This window comes from Bombina bombina, chromosome 1 (assembly GCF_027579735.1).
Source record: "Bombina bombina isolate aBomBom1 chromosome 1, aBomBom1.pri, whole genome shotgun sequence".
NCBI lineage: Eukaryota > Metazoa > Chordata > Amphibia > Anura > Bombinatoridae > Bombina > Bombina bombina.
In genome coordinates this window covers 803416834-803435308 of record NC_069499.1, presented here as the reverse complement: position 1 = coordinate 803435308, position 18475 = coordinate 803416834, and the positions used below count along the sequence as shown (strand labels likewise).

The 18475-nt window shown below is 37.8% G+C and overlaps 1 protein-coding gene across 2 annotated transcripts in view; it reads left to right on the top strand.

Annotated features, from left to right (window-relative positions):
* SYTL4 (synaptotagmin like 4) overlaps nucleotides 1-18475 on the top strand; it is a 222535-nt gene that overhangs the window by 116101 nt on the left and 87959 nt on the right. For both annotated transcript variants that reach the window (XM_053699378.1, XM_053699379.1), the window contains 3 exons: nucleotides 1691-1799; nucleotides 13352-13465; nucleotides 14801-14930. In XM_053699378.1, the coding sequence (XP_053555353.1) occupies nucleotides 1691-1799; nucleotides 13352-13465; nucleotides 14801-14930 (353 nt within the window). The remainder of the gene's footprint in view (nucleotides 1-1690; nucleotides 1800-13351; nucleotides 13466-14800; nucleotides 14931-18475) is intronic.

Here is an 18475-nt window from a genome sequence, read left to right as displayed (position 1 = left end):
TTTGCTTCTTCGGAGGCTGTTTTTTTGGGAGAAAGGTTCTTCAGGCAGTGGTTCCTTCCGTATAAAGAGCCTGCCTGTCCCTCCCGTCATCCGTGTACTTTAGCTTTGGTATTGGTATCCCATAAGTAATGGATGATCCGTGGACTGGATACACTTAACAAGAGAAAACATAATTTATGCTTACCTGATAAATTTATTTCTCTTGTAGTGTATCCAGTCCACGGCCCGCCCTGTCACTTTAAGGCAGGTAATTTTTCCATTAAACTACAGTCACCACTGCACCCTATGGTTTTCCTTTCTCTGCATGTTTTCGGTCGAATGACTGGTAATGGCAGTTAGGGGAGGAGCTATATAGCAGCTCTGCTGGGTGAATCCTCTTGCACTTCCTGTTGGGGAGGAGTTAATATCCCATAAGTAATGGATGATCCGTGGACTGGATACACTACAAGAGAAATAAATTTATCAGGTAAGCATAAATTATGTTTTTTAATGACAATGCAGTAAAGATCTCATAGACAGTGGTAAGTTCTATAGACATCTACAGAATTGATATTATAGTAATATGTTTTATTGTTTAAAATTATTTTTCTATTTGCATAATGTTTGTTAGCGATTAAGTTCTGCATTATGAAAGACAGCATAAAAGTAACTGTCTGTTTGCAATATGTTACATTTCTTGCTGTTAAATATTTAAAGGGACATTTAATTATATACGTTTTCATTATAGATTTTTGTTCCCTCTAATTTAATTCTGTAAATTGTGGTCTTTGCAATAACTGTTAAAATTAGAAGTGTAGACTCTATTCATGACACTGCTATATTCCACAGGGCTATTGGTTGTACATTTTAGTGATCCATTTATAAATGTCTGTAATGTGTCTCAGTAGACAAGGACACCTAGGTTACAACATGGCAGCACTCATTGCATTGTGGACACTAAAACTTGTGATTTCAATATTTATACAACCAATAACTTTAAAAATACATCTGGATATTATACTTAGACTAATATTTGTTTTGAATTCAACATTATATCAAGCATTTATTTGCTGATATGTCCCTTTAAAGGGACAGCAAACTCAAAATTAAAATGTTGGATTTCATGTCCCTTTAATGTAGAAATACATTTTAAGTTAAATATTCCTTTAAGTAACTATCTTATCCTAATAAATCTCTATTTTTCTGATAAAAGTTTGCTTTCTATTTTAGTTATTTAGTTATATTAGTTATTCTTGTGTATACGTTATCACCTCTATAACATTGTTTAAAGATTTCCATGACATAAATTGTTTGTAAACATTGGTCTAGACTGGCTTGGCAATTTGCGAACTTTGGTAAACAAGGCGAAAAGAAACACTATGTAGAATAGTAAGCTGTGTATATGTATAGCTAGTTATTCATTTGAATGCATTTTTTAATGCATTTATTTAACTATAAGGGTGAGGTATATACTGTACGTCTTACGCAAACAAGTTGTGGAATACAGTGTGTGTACTCAGTGACTTATTATAAATAGAGATGAATTAGTGTGTTTAGCGTAGTCATGTATAATCTTGTATGCTTTTCTGACCGCTTCTGTTTGGCTAGTCTGCAATGTGCTTTTTTACTTTTCATTTCTGTATTATTTCACCTTTTTAATTTTTCTTCCCTCAGAGCATGTTTTTGTCAATAATTCTTGGTGTATTAACAGGCAACAAAAGGGAGACAACAGCCCAAACGCTCCTAGAGCATTCTCACGTCAATGAAACTAAGACAAGAATGGGACAGAGGAGTCCTCAACAAAGACCAAAGGCTTCTGGGTAACTAGAAAGTATTTAAATATTGGGCCAGTGTTACATCTCTGCAACAGAAGGTTCTGATATTGTAGCTGCATAGTAGTGCAGCCGTTGTTTAAGTTCAAATGCGCTTCAAAGGTTAAATACTTGTTATCATTTCTGAATTAATACATTTGAATACAATTTTGGCAATCGTGAGTTTCAGAAAGGGGTGGGAGCCCTGAAACGTCACTGTATGTCATGCACCACTGCCAATAATAAATAATTGTGGTTAAGACTATTGGAGGGCCCTCCTCTCTTTATCTTTAAAAGTGAAACTTGGCAATCGTGTTTGTCATGCTGATTACTACAGTTTTAAAGGAAGCTGAAGGAAATTGTTCAGTATTTTAAAAGTTGCTAATGTTTTGGACATGGCACAGAGTGTAGTGTATGCTTAGCTTGGTAGAGAGGACACAACATTAATAAATAATGGTATTGGAGTTATGAACAAATGTATTTTTTTTGTATTTGTTTCTAGACAAATTTGGCAAAAAAAAATCAAAATATTAATTTTGACCAACAAATAACGAAAAACAATTTTTTTTCACACTTCTAATAATTCTTTTAATAGTCATGTGTTCATACAGAAATTACCAAAAGTCACAAGCAGACTTGCAGCTCATTTGGCGTAAGAGCCACATGGGCTGTCTAGCAATTGCCCCTGCTCTTTTGATAGGATAGAATATATTCAAATTATGAGCCTGTGTATTGATTTGGTGTTGTCATTTTGAAGGCTGATGTCAGTTTTGTGCTTAGCTTAAAGGGACAGTATACACCAATTTTCATATAACTGCATGTAATAGACACTACTATAAAGAATAATATGCACAGATACTGATCTAAAAATCCAGTGTAAAACCTTTTAAAAACTTACTGGGGTGGAGCAAGCCCTGCATCTGAGCGGTAGCAACTCATAATAGCTCCGGACCTGTTCGGATAATTTCAACATCTATGACCGCTCAGTGCAGCTCAATTTCCTTCTAAGCTGGGGAGTATGTTCTAGGGAGACTACACAAGTACCCTAAAACCCGACCATAGAAGATTTACATAAGTCATTACGGCGACTATAGTCGCAACAACTATCAGGGATCGGCCATTTTGCTACCCACGTGGAGCTCTATTTATACTTTGCAGTGAAACATGGAGGAACTCAATGCAGCTATAGTAACTCAGCTGGAATCTTTTGGCAACTTGATGTCTCTCAGATTCGTTGATCTAAGGGGAGTGCTTAGAGACTGCTTTACACCGTCAGCATCTTTATCGGAACCAAAGAAGGATCTAGAGTCTCCAATGACCCACTTTCCAATACCACAGCATCTCGAGCCAGAACTCATGAGGAGCCTTAACGGCAGCGCAGCCGACCTAATCTAATAGAGACAGAACCAACAAAGACGACCTTTACAAACCTGCCGGTTACAGCTGGAGTGATCTTACCTCCGACTGCTCTGGATGGGGATGCGGCCGGCCTCCCTGGTGGAGTTGGGGACTTCAATTTTCTTCATACTGCAGCAGAGGCTTACCTGCAGGGTCACGAAAATCTAGATGCTGTTATGTGGCCCGCAACTACATCCCCTTTTATAGCCAAAGTCTCGCCGAACACTGCAGCTTACCAGCCAATCTCACTAGGTCCAGGGAAGATGGATCCAGGCAGCCTACTTAGTGGAAGGAGACAGATGTCTATCCGCAGGAATCTCACCTATACGGGAGGCCCCCAACATTGCAAGCCTTCATAACAAGGGACAAACCTGTGATGTTCACTATTAAAACCTGGTGTTGGGTAATAGCTTTGTTATAAAACTTGATACTCTTGCCACTCAGTCCCTGGAACAATATTCTGTACTATCTTTCTGGGACAATTGTATTGAGACACTTTAATGAGTGTAACTCTACTTGAGGATCGTGTCTAGTTCATAGTTAATGATTCATGTTTATTATATATTCTTTTAGCCCCATAGTTTCTATTTACTCCGTTAACACAATTTTTCATATGTTTTTCTGGGACTGTTGGATCTCACACGTTTACGCATATAACACCCATACAGCTTCCTATGTAAATATCTATTACATAGCTCTAGGTTTGCTGGAGAATCATATGGAAACTGAGTAGTCAGAACAGCATTGAGCAGCGATAAGAGTGAGATGTTATGACAGTGGAGACGCTATAGTCTACTATATATAATAGATTGTGATTTCAATCAGCTTAACCCTTACCAAATGTTTTATTAATGACTAATGTCTGATGATTACTATGTACATCAAAACTCTTAACTAGTTGCCCCATTGAGTGCCCATTACACATACTACAAGAAAGAGGATTATTCAGGGGATCCGGTCTATGCAGTAATACCTATTGAGGCTACACTTAGCTTAAGGAATGTGTGGAGCGCATTCACCAATTAATATTGAGCTCTACAAAGCATTTTACATTTAGAGTCCCCTGTTAAGCTACTCCAATAGAACATCACATTTTAGTTTCAATAGCCCCTTAGAGAGCAGAGACCTAGACTTAGATCACTGAGAGCTTTGAGTCACTTTCTTTGACATAGTCTTTACAAGTGTTTCCCTTACATAATATTTCAAGCCATAGAGGTGGGATCTACTTTTCTTCTATAAGGTACGACGAGTCCACGGATTCATCAATTACTTGTGGGATATTACCTCCTGCTAACAGGAAGTGGCAAAGAGCACCACAGCAGAGCTGTCTATATAGCTCCTCCCTTAGCTCCACCCCCCAGTCATTCTCTTTGCCTACTCTAAGTACTAGGAAGGGTAAAGTGAAAGAGGTGATAAAATATTAGTTTTTAATTTCTTTAAGCAAGAGTTTTTTGTTTTAAATGGTACTGATGTGTACTATTTACTCTCAGGCAGCAGATGGATGAAGACTTCTGCCTGGAGGATGATGATCTTAGCATTTGTGACTAAGATCCAGTGCTGTTCCCACAGAGGCTGAGGGGTAGAGACTTCAGTGTGAGGAACGTTTTCATGCTATATAGCAGTGAGGTATGTTAAGTCATTTTTTTCTGGAGAGACTGTGTATTTCAGAAAGGCTGACAGTATCCCCATGAGGGTAAGGGTAAGCAGTAATCCTAAGAGCTATAGAAAGGCATTACTTAGCTTGCATAAGGGGCTAATTACAAAAATGGTTGACACTGTGTTTGAATGTTTGTGGGCAAACGTTTTATGCACTGGGAGTGCTGTTAACGTTTTGTGGGCAATAACGTTTTTTGGGCAACTTTATTGAGGGTACACTTGGCTTATTTTTGGGGTCTCAGAACCCACATGGCTAGTTTAAAACCGCTCTGGTGCAGTTCTTTGAGGCTGTAGAGACATCAAGTGAGATGGGCGGGGCCTATTTTCACGCCTCAGATGCGCAGTTGTTTTCACGCAGCAAGCTCCAACTCCTGAGGGCCCTTGTGAATGTTTTGGGCCAAATCGAAGCTTTAACCCCATATTTACTATCCCTGAGGGCAGGTAGGCACCACAGCAGGGCTGTGGCAAGGTGCTGGGGGTGTTTTTTTACGGATTTAGGCCTAATTTCAATCCGGTTTGCACATTAAAGGGTTAAATGTTAATTTTCCTTGTGGGGCAAATTTAACTACACAGATTAAGTCTGCAATACTTAAACAAATAACTTTGTGTTTAAAGCGCCATTTTGAAACCTAGGTATTGTAAACGGATTGGTACAGAGCAAAGGATACCCACGGAGTGGGTTTGGAAAAAAATTAAATTTGCAGACAAGATTTCTGATATACGGTAGAGATATGTTAATGAAATGCTATTGATAAAAAGCGTATTTGGGGTAGTTAGTTAGTAACAGGCATAGAAAATATTTACTTACAGTGACCCTTTAAAGGGACAGATATCTGCTTTGTCAATTTTACTGCACAAGCGTCTGGCAGATATTCCAGATGTTCAGTCGTTCTGTCAGGCTTTAGTTAGAATCAAGCCTGTGTTTAAACCTGTTACTCCGCCATGGAGTTTGAATTTAGTTCTTAACATTCTTCAAGGGGTTCCGTTTGAACCTATGCATTCCATAGATATTAAACTTTTATCTTAGAAAGTTCTGTTTTTAGTTGCTATCTCTACGGCTCGAAGAGTTTCTGAGCTATCTGCATTGCAATGCGACTCGCCTTATCTGGTTTTCCATGCTGATAAGGTGGTTTTGCGTACCAAACCTGGATTCCTTCCTAAGTTTGTTACCAATAAGAATATTAATCAGGAAATTGTGGTTCCTTCTCTGTGTCCTAATCCTTCCTCTAAGAAGGAGCGTCTGTTGCACAACTTGGACGTGGTTCGTGCTTTGACGTTTTACTTGCAAGCGACCAAAGATTTCCATCAAACATCTTCTTTGTTTGTTGTCTATTCTGGAAAATGTAGAGGTCAGAAAGCTACGGCTAACTCTCTTTCTTTTTGGCTGAAAAGCATCATCCGTTTGGCATACGAGACTGCTGGACAGCAGCCTCCTGAAAGAATTACAGCTCACTCTACTAGAGCGGTGGCTTCCACATGGGCTTTTAAAAAGGATGCTTCTGTTGAACAGATTTGTAAGGCTGCGACTTGGTCTTCGCTTCATACCTTTTCCAAATTTTCCAAATTTGATACTTTTGCTTCTTCGGAGGCTATTTTTGGGAGAAAAGTTCTAAAAGCAGTGGTGCCTTCTGTTTAGCCATCTGTCTTATCCCTCCCGTTCATCCGTGTCCTGTAGCTTTGGTATTGTATCCCACAAGTAATGTATGAATCCGTGGACTCGTCGTACCTTATAGAAGAAAAGTAAATTTATGCTTACCTGATAAATTCATTTCTTCTATGGTACGATGTGTCCACGGCCCGCCCTGTCATTTTAAGACAGATTATATTTTTTTATTTTAAACTTCAGTCACCTCTGCACCTTTTAGTTTCTCCTTTTTCTTCCTGTACCTTCGGTCGAATGACTGGGGGGTGGAGCTAAGGGAGGAGCAATATAGACAGCTCTGCTGTGGTGCTCTTTGCCACTTCCTGTTAGCAGGAGGATAATATCCCACAAGTAATGGATGAATCCGTGGACTCGTCGTACCATAGAAGAAATCAATTTATCAGGTAAGCATAAATTTACTTTTTATGGCTACTTATCCAAGTGACAGACTTTGTGTTAATTATTGTGTCAGCAAGTTTTCTCATATATTCTCCTGTGTTTGAATAATGTAAATATGATGGTTATGTTATGCTCTGCTCATAATTCTGGTAGTCTTAATGTGAATTATATAGCTGAAACTGTCTATATGTCCTTCCTAGAGCAGACCTTTTGTTATATATGGATGCTTCTTCACATCATTTTACTAATTAGCAGCGTTGTGCCAATAGTAGTCCTTCAGGGCCTGGGGGACTGTCTGGATATGTGGTGAGGGATGAAAGATTCAACTATATGTGACACCCATGAATTTTACTGCATGTACTTACATGTCGTAAGCCTTTTCTGAAGGTCCTATACTCTATTTTATAATTCCTATATACCAGGTGTTACTTGCTCAGAGACATACCTACTTACTGACATCCCATCACATCTGACAGTACATGATGCACCTTTCAAAAATGTTATGGTCTCCACTAAAGCCCCCTAGAATCGAATTCTGCCTTACTCCTCATTGCTCACTATCAAATCCCTCATGGTTATTCTTTAATCTGACAGTTTAATAAAACCATCCTTTATCATTCGCCTCTAGTTTATTCCTCAACCCTCATTTCTAGGTTCCTATGAGTCCTTCCCTGACTACGGGAATATACAACCCTGTTCAATTTTTCAATCCATTCAGACCCGTGTAACGCTACCCCATATTATTAAATGTCCCAGACATGTCTCTGTCCCCCCTTCCCCCCTCATTATTAGAGCAGCTCTTGCTTGTTGACTACCCCCCAATGTTTTTCATACTTGCATGGTACTACTTGTAACATCTGCACCCTTTAATTGCCTTCCAGTCTAACATCTTAACTAGCTCCGCCCCCCTCCCCCTTCTTTCATCTAGAGCAGCTCTTGCCCGCTAAAATTCCCTCCCCCAAAAAATCCATACTGCCAACTCCCCCTTTTGCCTCAATCTTTTTTTTTTTTTGATTAGATAAACTAGTTTGTTTACCACTGCAAAGCGGGGACCATTCTTATTCTTCTTAGAATATAAAAAAAAAGGTTCTATTCCACCCTATATAAAAGTCTTCTGGACATACCAGTTCAATGTATCTTAGACTATTACTCCCACCTACTAGTTCTTTATGGTAGATTAGCATATCCTATCACAGACTGGTAGAATAGATGACTACGTCATAAGCTCTATATGCACAAAGTACACACTGTTTCAAAGTTTTTCAGAATGTCTGCCTAGAATTATAATAGACTCGCCTTCCTACTATATCTGTATGTTCTGAATGTATGTTTTACTGGTATTCTTGTCTTTGGGTGTCTTTATTTGCAACATCTTATACAACCTCAATAAAAATTTATTTCAAGAAAAAAAAAAAAAAACTTAGCAGCTTCCAGTTTAGCTCTGTTAAATAGTTAGCTGGAACACCCACTGCAAGTGGGAAATAACAGACCCCCCCTTCCTCTGCATATGAAAAGACCCTTTACACAAACAGAAGCAAGCTGGAGTAGGTATACATCAGTATTCTCCTAAAACGTTGGGGCTTGGTTAGGAGCCTGAAAATCAGAGCAATGTTTTTTAAAAATAAGCAAAACTATACATTTTTAAAAAACGACTGTATGGGCTATATAAATAGATCATCTACAAAACATTTATGCAAAGAAAAATCTAGTGTATAATGTCCCTTTAAAGTCTACTGCCCTATGTTGCAATACATAATATGGAAGGCATGCTCTATTTTTTTTTCTTCTTTAAGGATTCAGATAGAGCAAGTGGTTTTAAACAACTTTCCCAATTTTGTTCTATTATCTAATTTGTTTTGTTCCTTTGATATCATTTGTTGAAAAGGATATCTAGGTAGATTCAGGAGCTGCTGATTGGTGGCTGCACATAAATTCCTCATTTCATTGGCTCATCAAATGCGTTAACTAGCTCCCAGTAGTGCATTGCTGCTTCTTCAACAGAGGATACCAAGAGAATGAAGCACGTTCGATAATAAAAGTAAATTGGAAAGTCTGTAGTTACTAAAAAAAAAATACTTCAGAACATGTGAATCTGCTGCCATTGTGAGCCATTGCCCTCTTACAATGCAGAAAACGTAAACAACTGTCAACAAGGCTTTTATAAAAACTGTCCCTGTAAGCAAAAAGATCCAGTAAACTTGTTATATTGATTTGGTAGTCATATACACTTTATGGCCAAAAGTATGTGGACACCTGAACATCACAGCTTTTATGAGCTTGTTGGACATTCCATTCCAAAACAGCATTAATTTGGAGTTGCCAAACACACACCTCTTTGCAAATATATCAGCTGCAACATTCCGGGAAGGCTTTCCACAAGATGTTAGTGTATGTGTGAGAACTTGTGCCCATTCAGCCAAAATAGCATTTGCAAGGTCAGGCACTGATGTTGGATGAAAAGGTCTGGCTCGCAGTTGGCATTCTAGTTCTTTTCAAAGGTGTTCAGTGGGGTTGAAGTTAGGGTTCTGTACAGGCCACTCGAGTTCCTCCACATCAAACTCTTCAAACAATGTATTCATGGACCTTGTTTTGTGCACAGGGGCACAGTCATGCCTGAACAAAACTGTTGCCACAAAGTTGGGAGCTCCCAATTGTCTAAAATGTCTTTTGTATCCGGTGGCATTAAGATGACCCTTCACTGGAATTAAGGGGTCTAGCCCAGACCCTGACCTCCTCCACCAAACTTTACAGTAGGCACTATGCATTCTGATAGCATTTTCCTGGCGTATTCCACACCCAGAACCTTCCGTCAGACTGCCAAACTCCAGAGAACATATTTCCACTGCTCCGGAATCCAGGGTGGTGTGTTTTAGACCACTGCATCCAATGCTTTGTGTTGTGTACAGCTATACAGCCATGGAAGTCCATTTCATGAGGCTCCCAACACACAGTTATTGTGCTGATGTTGCTTCCAGAGGCAGCTTGGAACTCAGTAAGTGAGGCAACAGATGATGGGCGATTTGTATGCCTTGCTCTGAGAGTTTGTGTGGTCTACCATTTTGTGCTCGGGCTGTTGTTACACCTAGATGATTCCACTTCACAATAATAGCACTTACAGTTGACCATGGTAAATCTAGTGGAGCAGAAATTTCACAAACTTAGTTGTGGCATTCTGTGACAGTGGTATGTTTAAAGTTCTTCAGTACGATTCATTCTACTGCCAGTGTTGGATTTTATGCACCTGTTTGCAATGGGTGTAACTGAAACACCAGAACTAAATAGTACTGTGTATGTTTTTTGTTTTGTTTATGTTAATTAAAAATATAAGTCCATCATAAATTTTGCTTCATTTGGTTATAGGTTATAAACTCATGTTTGGCATACATCTTGAAATAATTAATCACCACTTGCAGATTTTAGATGTCTCACATTATTTGCCTTGTCAGTTTTATTTTATAGATCTTTAGTCTTCGCATAATATGGAACTGTTAGGTATAATATGCTAGTATTTGGTATAAACTGCAACTACATATAGAAAGAGAAGCAATCTGCAAGGAACAACCAACAGCTCATTGGCTTGTTCTATGTCCCGGTTTCCACATGGGAGTAGCTTCTTTTAGCCCAATTGTGCTTTTCACAGAGGAGAACTTTCCTGAAGTATATCAGTCTGATCAGCCCAGTCCCAAAATACCAGGCAATTATATGGCAACATCACCCAATTAGCACAATTGGGCTAAAAGAGGCTGTTCCTAGGTGGTAACTTGCCATAGAACAAGCTACTAAGCTGTTGTTCTCTTTCTTTGTGTATTTGAATAAACTGCAAATAGAAAGATTCACAGAAATTGTAATAAGCTCTACAACAGCCAATTCACATATGCCTCTAAAAGTCTTACATTTATCGGTTCACAGAGGAGGTTCTGGAATACTATTGTTGACTCCCCAGTTTAAGCCCATCTGCAACAGACTAGGGTACTCCTGACTATTTTATAGTGAGAGAGCCTTTTCCATGTAAACACAAATTACTCCTGTCAAGTCTTTTGAATGAGAATATCTCTAATTAATAGATTCAATTATAACCACAGCTATCATCATTTAGTTTTCTGCCATTGCAAAACATTGCCTCAGTTTGATACCTCATTATCTACCTAGGTGTGCATGGTGATTATATGATTATATATAGCAATTTAATGGCTGTTTCACAGTTGCAAGAGATCCAAAAGCATAAAGTATGCATTCAAAGAGAAAGGTGTCCAATGGCACTACTTATGTGAATTAACAAACTTTTATCCCACTATAGTAATGATATGTAAGCAACTTGTAGTATGCAAACCGTGAGTATATTATTATTGTGGGTAGTGGGTCCTGTGTGTATATTTCAGAGACTTAAAGAGAATGTGAAGACAGGTAAGAGGACCTAACTTCACGAAGAAAACGCATAAAGCACTCTCAGTTTGGGGTAATCATACAGTTGTATCAGCTTCAAAGTATGCATTTCTATGTATCAATGGTATTGCAGGTGGGGCACTAACCCCCCCATGTGTCCTCCCCCCAATGGTGGCTTCCCACCACCACTCTGTACAGACACTATGGCAACTCCATCTGACCCTGCCCATGAAATGCCCAATCTCACCCTTGACACACATGGCCCTGCCTGTGACAGGCCTATCCCCTCTCTTCCACTGAGGCCCCACCTACAAATCACTGGTTGGCCTTCTGGAAGTACTACTTTAATATGAAATGTCTGGGGACGCCACTGGTATGGACAGAATAAGCTTTCAGTCTCGTCCCCAAGAGATTGCTTCTTGTTGTCAAAAGTTTCAGGAAACCCAGTAAAAAGAGCAGCTCTACTGTGCTGCTTAAACAACTGTATTGCTATGGGCATGGTGGTTCCAGTTCCCCCATCAGAGAGGGGAAGGGGATTCTACTCCAATCTCTTTATGGTCCGTAAGAAAGAGGGCATGTCCTGTCCTATCTTGGACCTGAATGGACTAAACAAGTTTGTGAAAGTCCCCACCTTCAAGATGGAAACTATAAGATCCTTTCTTTCCCTGGTTCAAGAGGGTCAGTTCATGTCCACAACATACCTAAAGGACACAAACCTTCACATTTCTAGTCACATTCAGATCTGTTGCAAATTATCTGTCTGGATGACCAGACAAGAGGGATTCTTGCCTAGTGGCAATCCCCAACCGCAGTTCTCCTAGGGATGAGTTTCCGTTGCCCCTCCTGGGTAATAATCACCACAGATGCGAATCTGTCCGGCTGGGGTGCGGTGTGGGGTTCTGAGAGAGCCCAAGGAACCTGGTGTCAAGAGGAAGTGTCTCTCCCGATCAACATTCTCGAGTTGAGAGCTACATTCAATGCGCTTCTAGCGTGGCCTAAACTGGGTTCCACCCCGTATATTCGATTCCAATCTGAGAACTTCACAACAGTGGCCTACATCAACCATCAGGGAGGCACTCTGAGCTCTCTGGCGATGCAGGAGGTGTCTTGAATCCTGCTGTGGGCAGAGACACATCAATGTCAGATTACAGCTATCTTCATTCCAGGTGTGGAAAATTGGGAAGCGGATTTCCTGATCAAACAGACTCGGTTCAGTATCAGTTGTAAATAAACATGCTTCCATATATTTTTTTTTTTTACATTCTTTTAAACTGCTTTTAAGTGACCCTTTTCATGCAAAAATGCTTTAACACCATTAGTGTAAAAAAATTATATATTTTGGGGTTTAAGTTTTTTTTATTAGAATTATTAAGAATATTGTTTGTCAAATATGCATCTTTTTCTGAGGATGACCCAAATTATTAACTAAGACTGGAGATTCCAGTTACATGAAGTGTACTCTCACTAATGTCTTGGTGGCTTCTCCATAGCCACTGCAAAAAGAACTAAACCTTGAATGTCAAGAAGCTTGCTTATATGGCAGTAGTTTAGGACTGAAAAGTGAGGTGCTGCAAATGTGCAAGTGGAATGTAGGGATTACAAAATTTGGAGTTTAATAAGTGTCGTAAAGGTAAGGTGATAAAAGAACATTACAGTAATGGATATATAAATAGTCAACATGATAATATATCAATAACATTTTGACTGCATGGAAAAAATGTGTTTAAAACTGAAAAAATTTAATGGGAGATCCCAAACCTATTTTGCAGAGGGGACCCTATAGTGTTGTGCTGTACTCCTCTGACTAAAACATTCTTTATATATGTTCAGAGAAGTAACAAAAGGACTCTGTGCCCATTTAGGAAACACCTGTTAATGACTGGAGAGGTCTATTTTGTATAGAACTATAAATAATCCAAGCTACACTTAACTTTTCAGCTCCATTGACACTAAGCTACTGTCTTCAGAAATGTAAATTGTTGTTTTGCATCGTTATATCCTATTTTATCCATATCTTCTGGACAAGTTCTTTTGAAGCATTTCATATGTGTGTTATACTTATCTTTATTGTTTTATCTTCCAGCTTGACAAATTCTCCAGACCTTAGAGACCAAAGAAGTGACACAGAGTCCACAGAACAGATGAGCCTAAACAGCTACAAATCAGATTCCAAGAAAAGCACTCCAACAACTTCAAGGTAAGACACAACCTTCTCATTTGCTTGCACGCTTGCCTATGGTGATGGCCTAGATGTTTTTGAGATCTTGCTGATGAGCTCTGTGCATGGACATTAATGCATCACTGTCTCCATATAACAACAACCAGCTTACATGGTGCGCTTTTGACTACGCTATTTCTCTCTTCTGATATTGTCTCTGATTTGCGGTTTTGGTCTTTTAAAAAAAAAAACATGCAGAGCAGTGATGAACATTACAAACAGAGGGCCCTGGTGAAACATTTTTGCCAGCCCCCCTCCATGACATAATATGCCATACTCCATGGTAATTAATTAATAGTAATAATGCAAAATTAAAAATTGAATGCTATATAAATAAAGTACTGTTTATATACTCCCTTTCCTCTTTGACAGTTATGGCTGCTGCAACCCATTCAAAGCAGCTATGTGCTCAAATTAGACCTTAGATCCTATGGCTCCTACAACCTCTTAGCCTCAACAGTGCTGTCTTGCTAACTGATGCCCTGAAAACTTATTTTGATGAATGGGTTGTTTGATGCATCTGATGGATACTGTACTGGAGTATCACATCAGATATAGGAGTCTGATACCCTTTAAGAATGAATAACTTTTTAGGATATTATAACTTTGTAGAAAATAATTATTGAATGCTTTTAGGTTAAAAGTTAATTGTTCTGATATTGAAAAAGGAAATTTGTTAAAGATTGACTTTCATTTCTTATAAGGAATAGATCTATTTTATATTTATAGGAACATATATGCATGAATTGACTTCTATGAATAGGTATTTATTTTAGTTACAGGTTGGCCAATATTATTTTAAATTGTTTAAAACTTCTGCTCAATTAAAAGGATGAGACCATAGACTTGTTTGTTCTATGTTTGTTTTAGGAAATTTTATTTAGATTTTATTTGCTTTTATTACATTGTATGATTTGACTATAAAAGGAGGTCAATTTGTAAAAATAAGCTGACCAATCTTAAGAGCATAAAAATACACCACACCTTCTCAGAGAGTCAGCAGTTGCTTGTATGACACAAATACACACCACAGCTAGTTTTCTGAGCTTGACCTCACTGCATATGTGCATATGCCACTGAAAAACACGAATAACTTTTTACTAGAAAAATGTTTGTTATTGGGAGTATATTGCAAAAATGCTGTTATTTAAAAATGAAATGCACTCATGTAAAAGATTATTGTACTCAATAAAAAGAAAGTGGTTTACCTGTTAGTACAAATCTTGTTTTATTTCATACAGATTTCAATTTGTAGAAGGTAGACTTTATAATTTTACTATTTTTGTTATTTTTGTTTTTATTTATTGATTTTAGGAAGAACTCCCTGGATAAAACTAGTACCTTGCAGGATGGTAGAAGGAACCTTGGACCTTCTGGGGCCAACCTTGCCACCCTAACAGTTCCTGTCCGATCTAGAGATTACCACCACTCAGACTCTGAAGGAGTATGTTACTTTGTCAGATAAATACTAAAAATATAGTTAATTTGTAAAATGTAATAGGTTACTTAAGAACAATTTATAAATATATCATACAGATTAGATTTTTTTTTTAAATATACCTGATAACATGTATAAAGATAAAATAACATATGCTGATGACAGAATATTAATCCTTGTAGGAATGTTATTTAACTGCCCTGTAACTTTGGTAAATGCCTATGCACCAAACTCTAAAAGGGTATCCTTTTTTCGAAAACTTCTCTTTCTGATTCTAGAACATACGAAGGGTTCCCTGATTATTGGAGGAGATCTTAACTTAGTGTTAGATTCTGCTTTAAACTCCACTTCCACAACTCCAACTCTAACATCAAGACCACCCAATTTTAGAGAGTTAGGGATAATAGACATATGGAGAATTCAACATCCCTCCCAACGTTGCTACACATGTTACTCGAATCAATGGTCACAATATTCTCACATAGACTACCTATTCATAGATCAGATTAATATATGATTAATTAAAGACTCAGATATTGGCCCTATAGTTTGGTCCGATTATGCTTCTATTTCCATAACACTAGAATGGCCTAATTGCACAATAACTCCCTATATATGGAGATTTGATGGAACTCTGCTTCATCATCTGCCAGCTTTACAAAAGATAACTAAGACCAATAGTGAATACTTTTTACACAATGCTCTCCCAGAAACATCACCTCTGACATTTTGGGAAGCCCATAAAGCTGTAGTCAGAGGTGAATGCATCAAACAAAATGCTATTTAACAAAAAAAATATACCACTATACAGAATTGCACTAATCGCATTAATGCTCTTGAACTACAACACAAAAATGATCCTAAAGACCCAATAACTTATGCCACACTTTTTTCTGTTAGATAGAAATTAAATGCCCTCTTAGCTAAGGAAGCACATAAGAAAGCCCTTTTTATCAAAAAAATAAATGTTTTACAAGGGCAATCTTGCCCATCTAGCAAGAGCCAAAACTACCAAATCATATATTTATAAGCCAAAATCATTAGATAGACTATTTGTACATGACAGTAAAAAAATAGCCAATCAATTAAGTGCGTACTATAAACACCTTTATAATCCTCCTGAAGATGTTTCCTCCCCACATATCAGTCAAATGAGAGACTACATATGAAGGGCAAACTTAAATAAACTTAGCCCTTCCCAAAAGAAAACCTTAGACAACCGGATCAATATGTCAGAAATAGTTTGTTATAAAGAAACTCCCGTCGGGGAAAAGTCCTGGTCTAGACGGGCTCACCAACATATATTATAAAAGAGTTTCAAGGTCAATAGTGCCCCGCTTGCTATCTCTATTTTATCTGTCATTTTAAAAGTGGATAAACATCCTAATGACCTTTAGACCCATATAACTCCTGAACTCCGACCTAAAAATTTTAGGAAAAATACTTTCAAGATGCATAAACATGGTCGCAGACTTAAAGGGCCACTAAACCCAAAATCTTTCTTTCATGATTCAGATAGAACATACAAATTTAAACAACATTGCAATTTACTTCTATTATTTATTTTGCTTCATTTTTGAGATATCCTTATTTGAAGAAAAAGCAATGCACATGGGTGAGCCAATCACATGAGACTTCTATGTGCAGCAACCAATCAGCAGCTACTGAGCATATCTAGATATGCTTTTCAGCAAAGAATATCAAGAGAATAAAACAAATTACATAATAGAAGTAAATTAGAAAGATGTTTAAAAATGCATTCTCTTTCTAAATCATGAAAGAAAAAATGTGGGTATCATGGCCTTTTTAATACACACCAATCAGACAGGTTTTGTTCTGCGTTGGGAGGTGAGAGACAACACCATACAAGCATTAGCTCTAGCAGCCCATGCTAAATTCAGCAATCTAAAATCAGTCTTTCTCGCTGCTGATGCAGAAAAAGCATTCCATTGTTTTAATTGGAAATTTATTGAATTCACTTTATCTACTACTGGATTTGGATATATCATAATTCAAGGCATCTTCAGTTTATATTCTGCCCCCACCGCTATAGTTAAAACTAATGGAACACTATTATCCCCCTTTAATATCAAACATGGTACCTGTCAGGGTTGTCCCCTATACTATTTATTTTATTGATGGAAGAATTAGCTTCATATGTAAGAAATAATCAACATATTAAGGGCATTACAGTAGGACATGATTTTAAAATCGCATTATATTCAGATGATATAATATTCAGCGTCACATTACCTGAAAGCTCAATACCGGAGATTCTTAAGGAACTCACTTATTTTGGAAAATTTTCCAACTTCTCTGTTAGTATACATAAATTGGAAATTCTCAATATATTACTCAAGATATCAGAATTCCAACATCTCTGCACACTATGCCCATTATGACTACAAAAATATGCTTTTAAATATTTAGGTATCTTTATCTCTCCAAACACCAAAATACTTCTGATAAGAACTATGTTGTTTTACTTTGCAAAATACATAAAGACCTAAAGGAGTGGGCCATTATACTCATCTCTTGGTGGGGTTGTATCCAATCTGTAAAGATGACAACCCTTCCAAGAATTTTACATATTCTTCAAGCTCTCCCATTGCATCTACCAAACTGGTATATTTTCCAACTACAAAGGGCAATCAACTCCTATGTCTGGGAAAAATCAAACCTTGCATGAACAAAATAACTCTGTAATATTTGGTAAGCTTAGACCTCCTATGTCAGTGGATCTATATAGACTATTAAAATGCTGTAATCTTACAAAGGGCATTGGACTGGCATCTATCAGGGGATACAAAAGATTGGGTTTCTTTCGACTTGCACATTCTAAGAACTCCTAATGTCGGGCACTACAAGCTACTAGAAAAACATTACCTGATTAACGCTTTCAGATGGCATAGAGACTTAGAAGTACAAATGGAAATACATTTTTTTTTTATAAAAGAATCTGTAAGTCCTTAACCAACTCACACATTTTGGAACCTAACTATAAAGTGTTTTTCTCTTGTAAGGTGTATCCAGTCCACGGATCATCCATTACTTGTGGGATATTCTCATTCCCAACAGGAAGTTGCAAGAGGACACCCACAGCAGAGCTGTAATATAGCTCCTCCCCTAACTGTCATAGCCAGTCATTCTCTTGCAACTCTCAACAAGCTAGGACGTTGTAGGAGAGAGTGGTTAAATATAGCTAGTTTATTTTCTTCAATCAAAAGTTTATTTTTAAATAGTACCGGAGTTGTGCTATTTTATCTCAGGCAGTAAATAGAAGAAGAATCTGCCTGAGGTTTCTATGATCTTAGCAGGTTGTAACTAAGATCCATTGCTATTCTCACATATGTCTGAGGGGATTACACAGATGAGGTAACTTCAGCGAGAGAATGGCGTGCAGTTTATTCTGCTATCAGGTATGTGCAGTTATAAATTTTTCTAGAGATGGAAAACACTAGAAAATGCTGCTGATACCGGATTAATGTAAGTTAAGCCTGAATACAGTGATTTAATAACGACTGGTATCATGCTTACTCCCAGGGGTAATA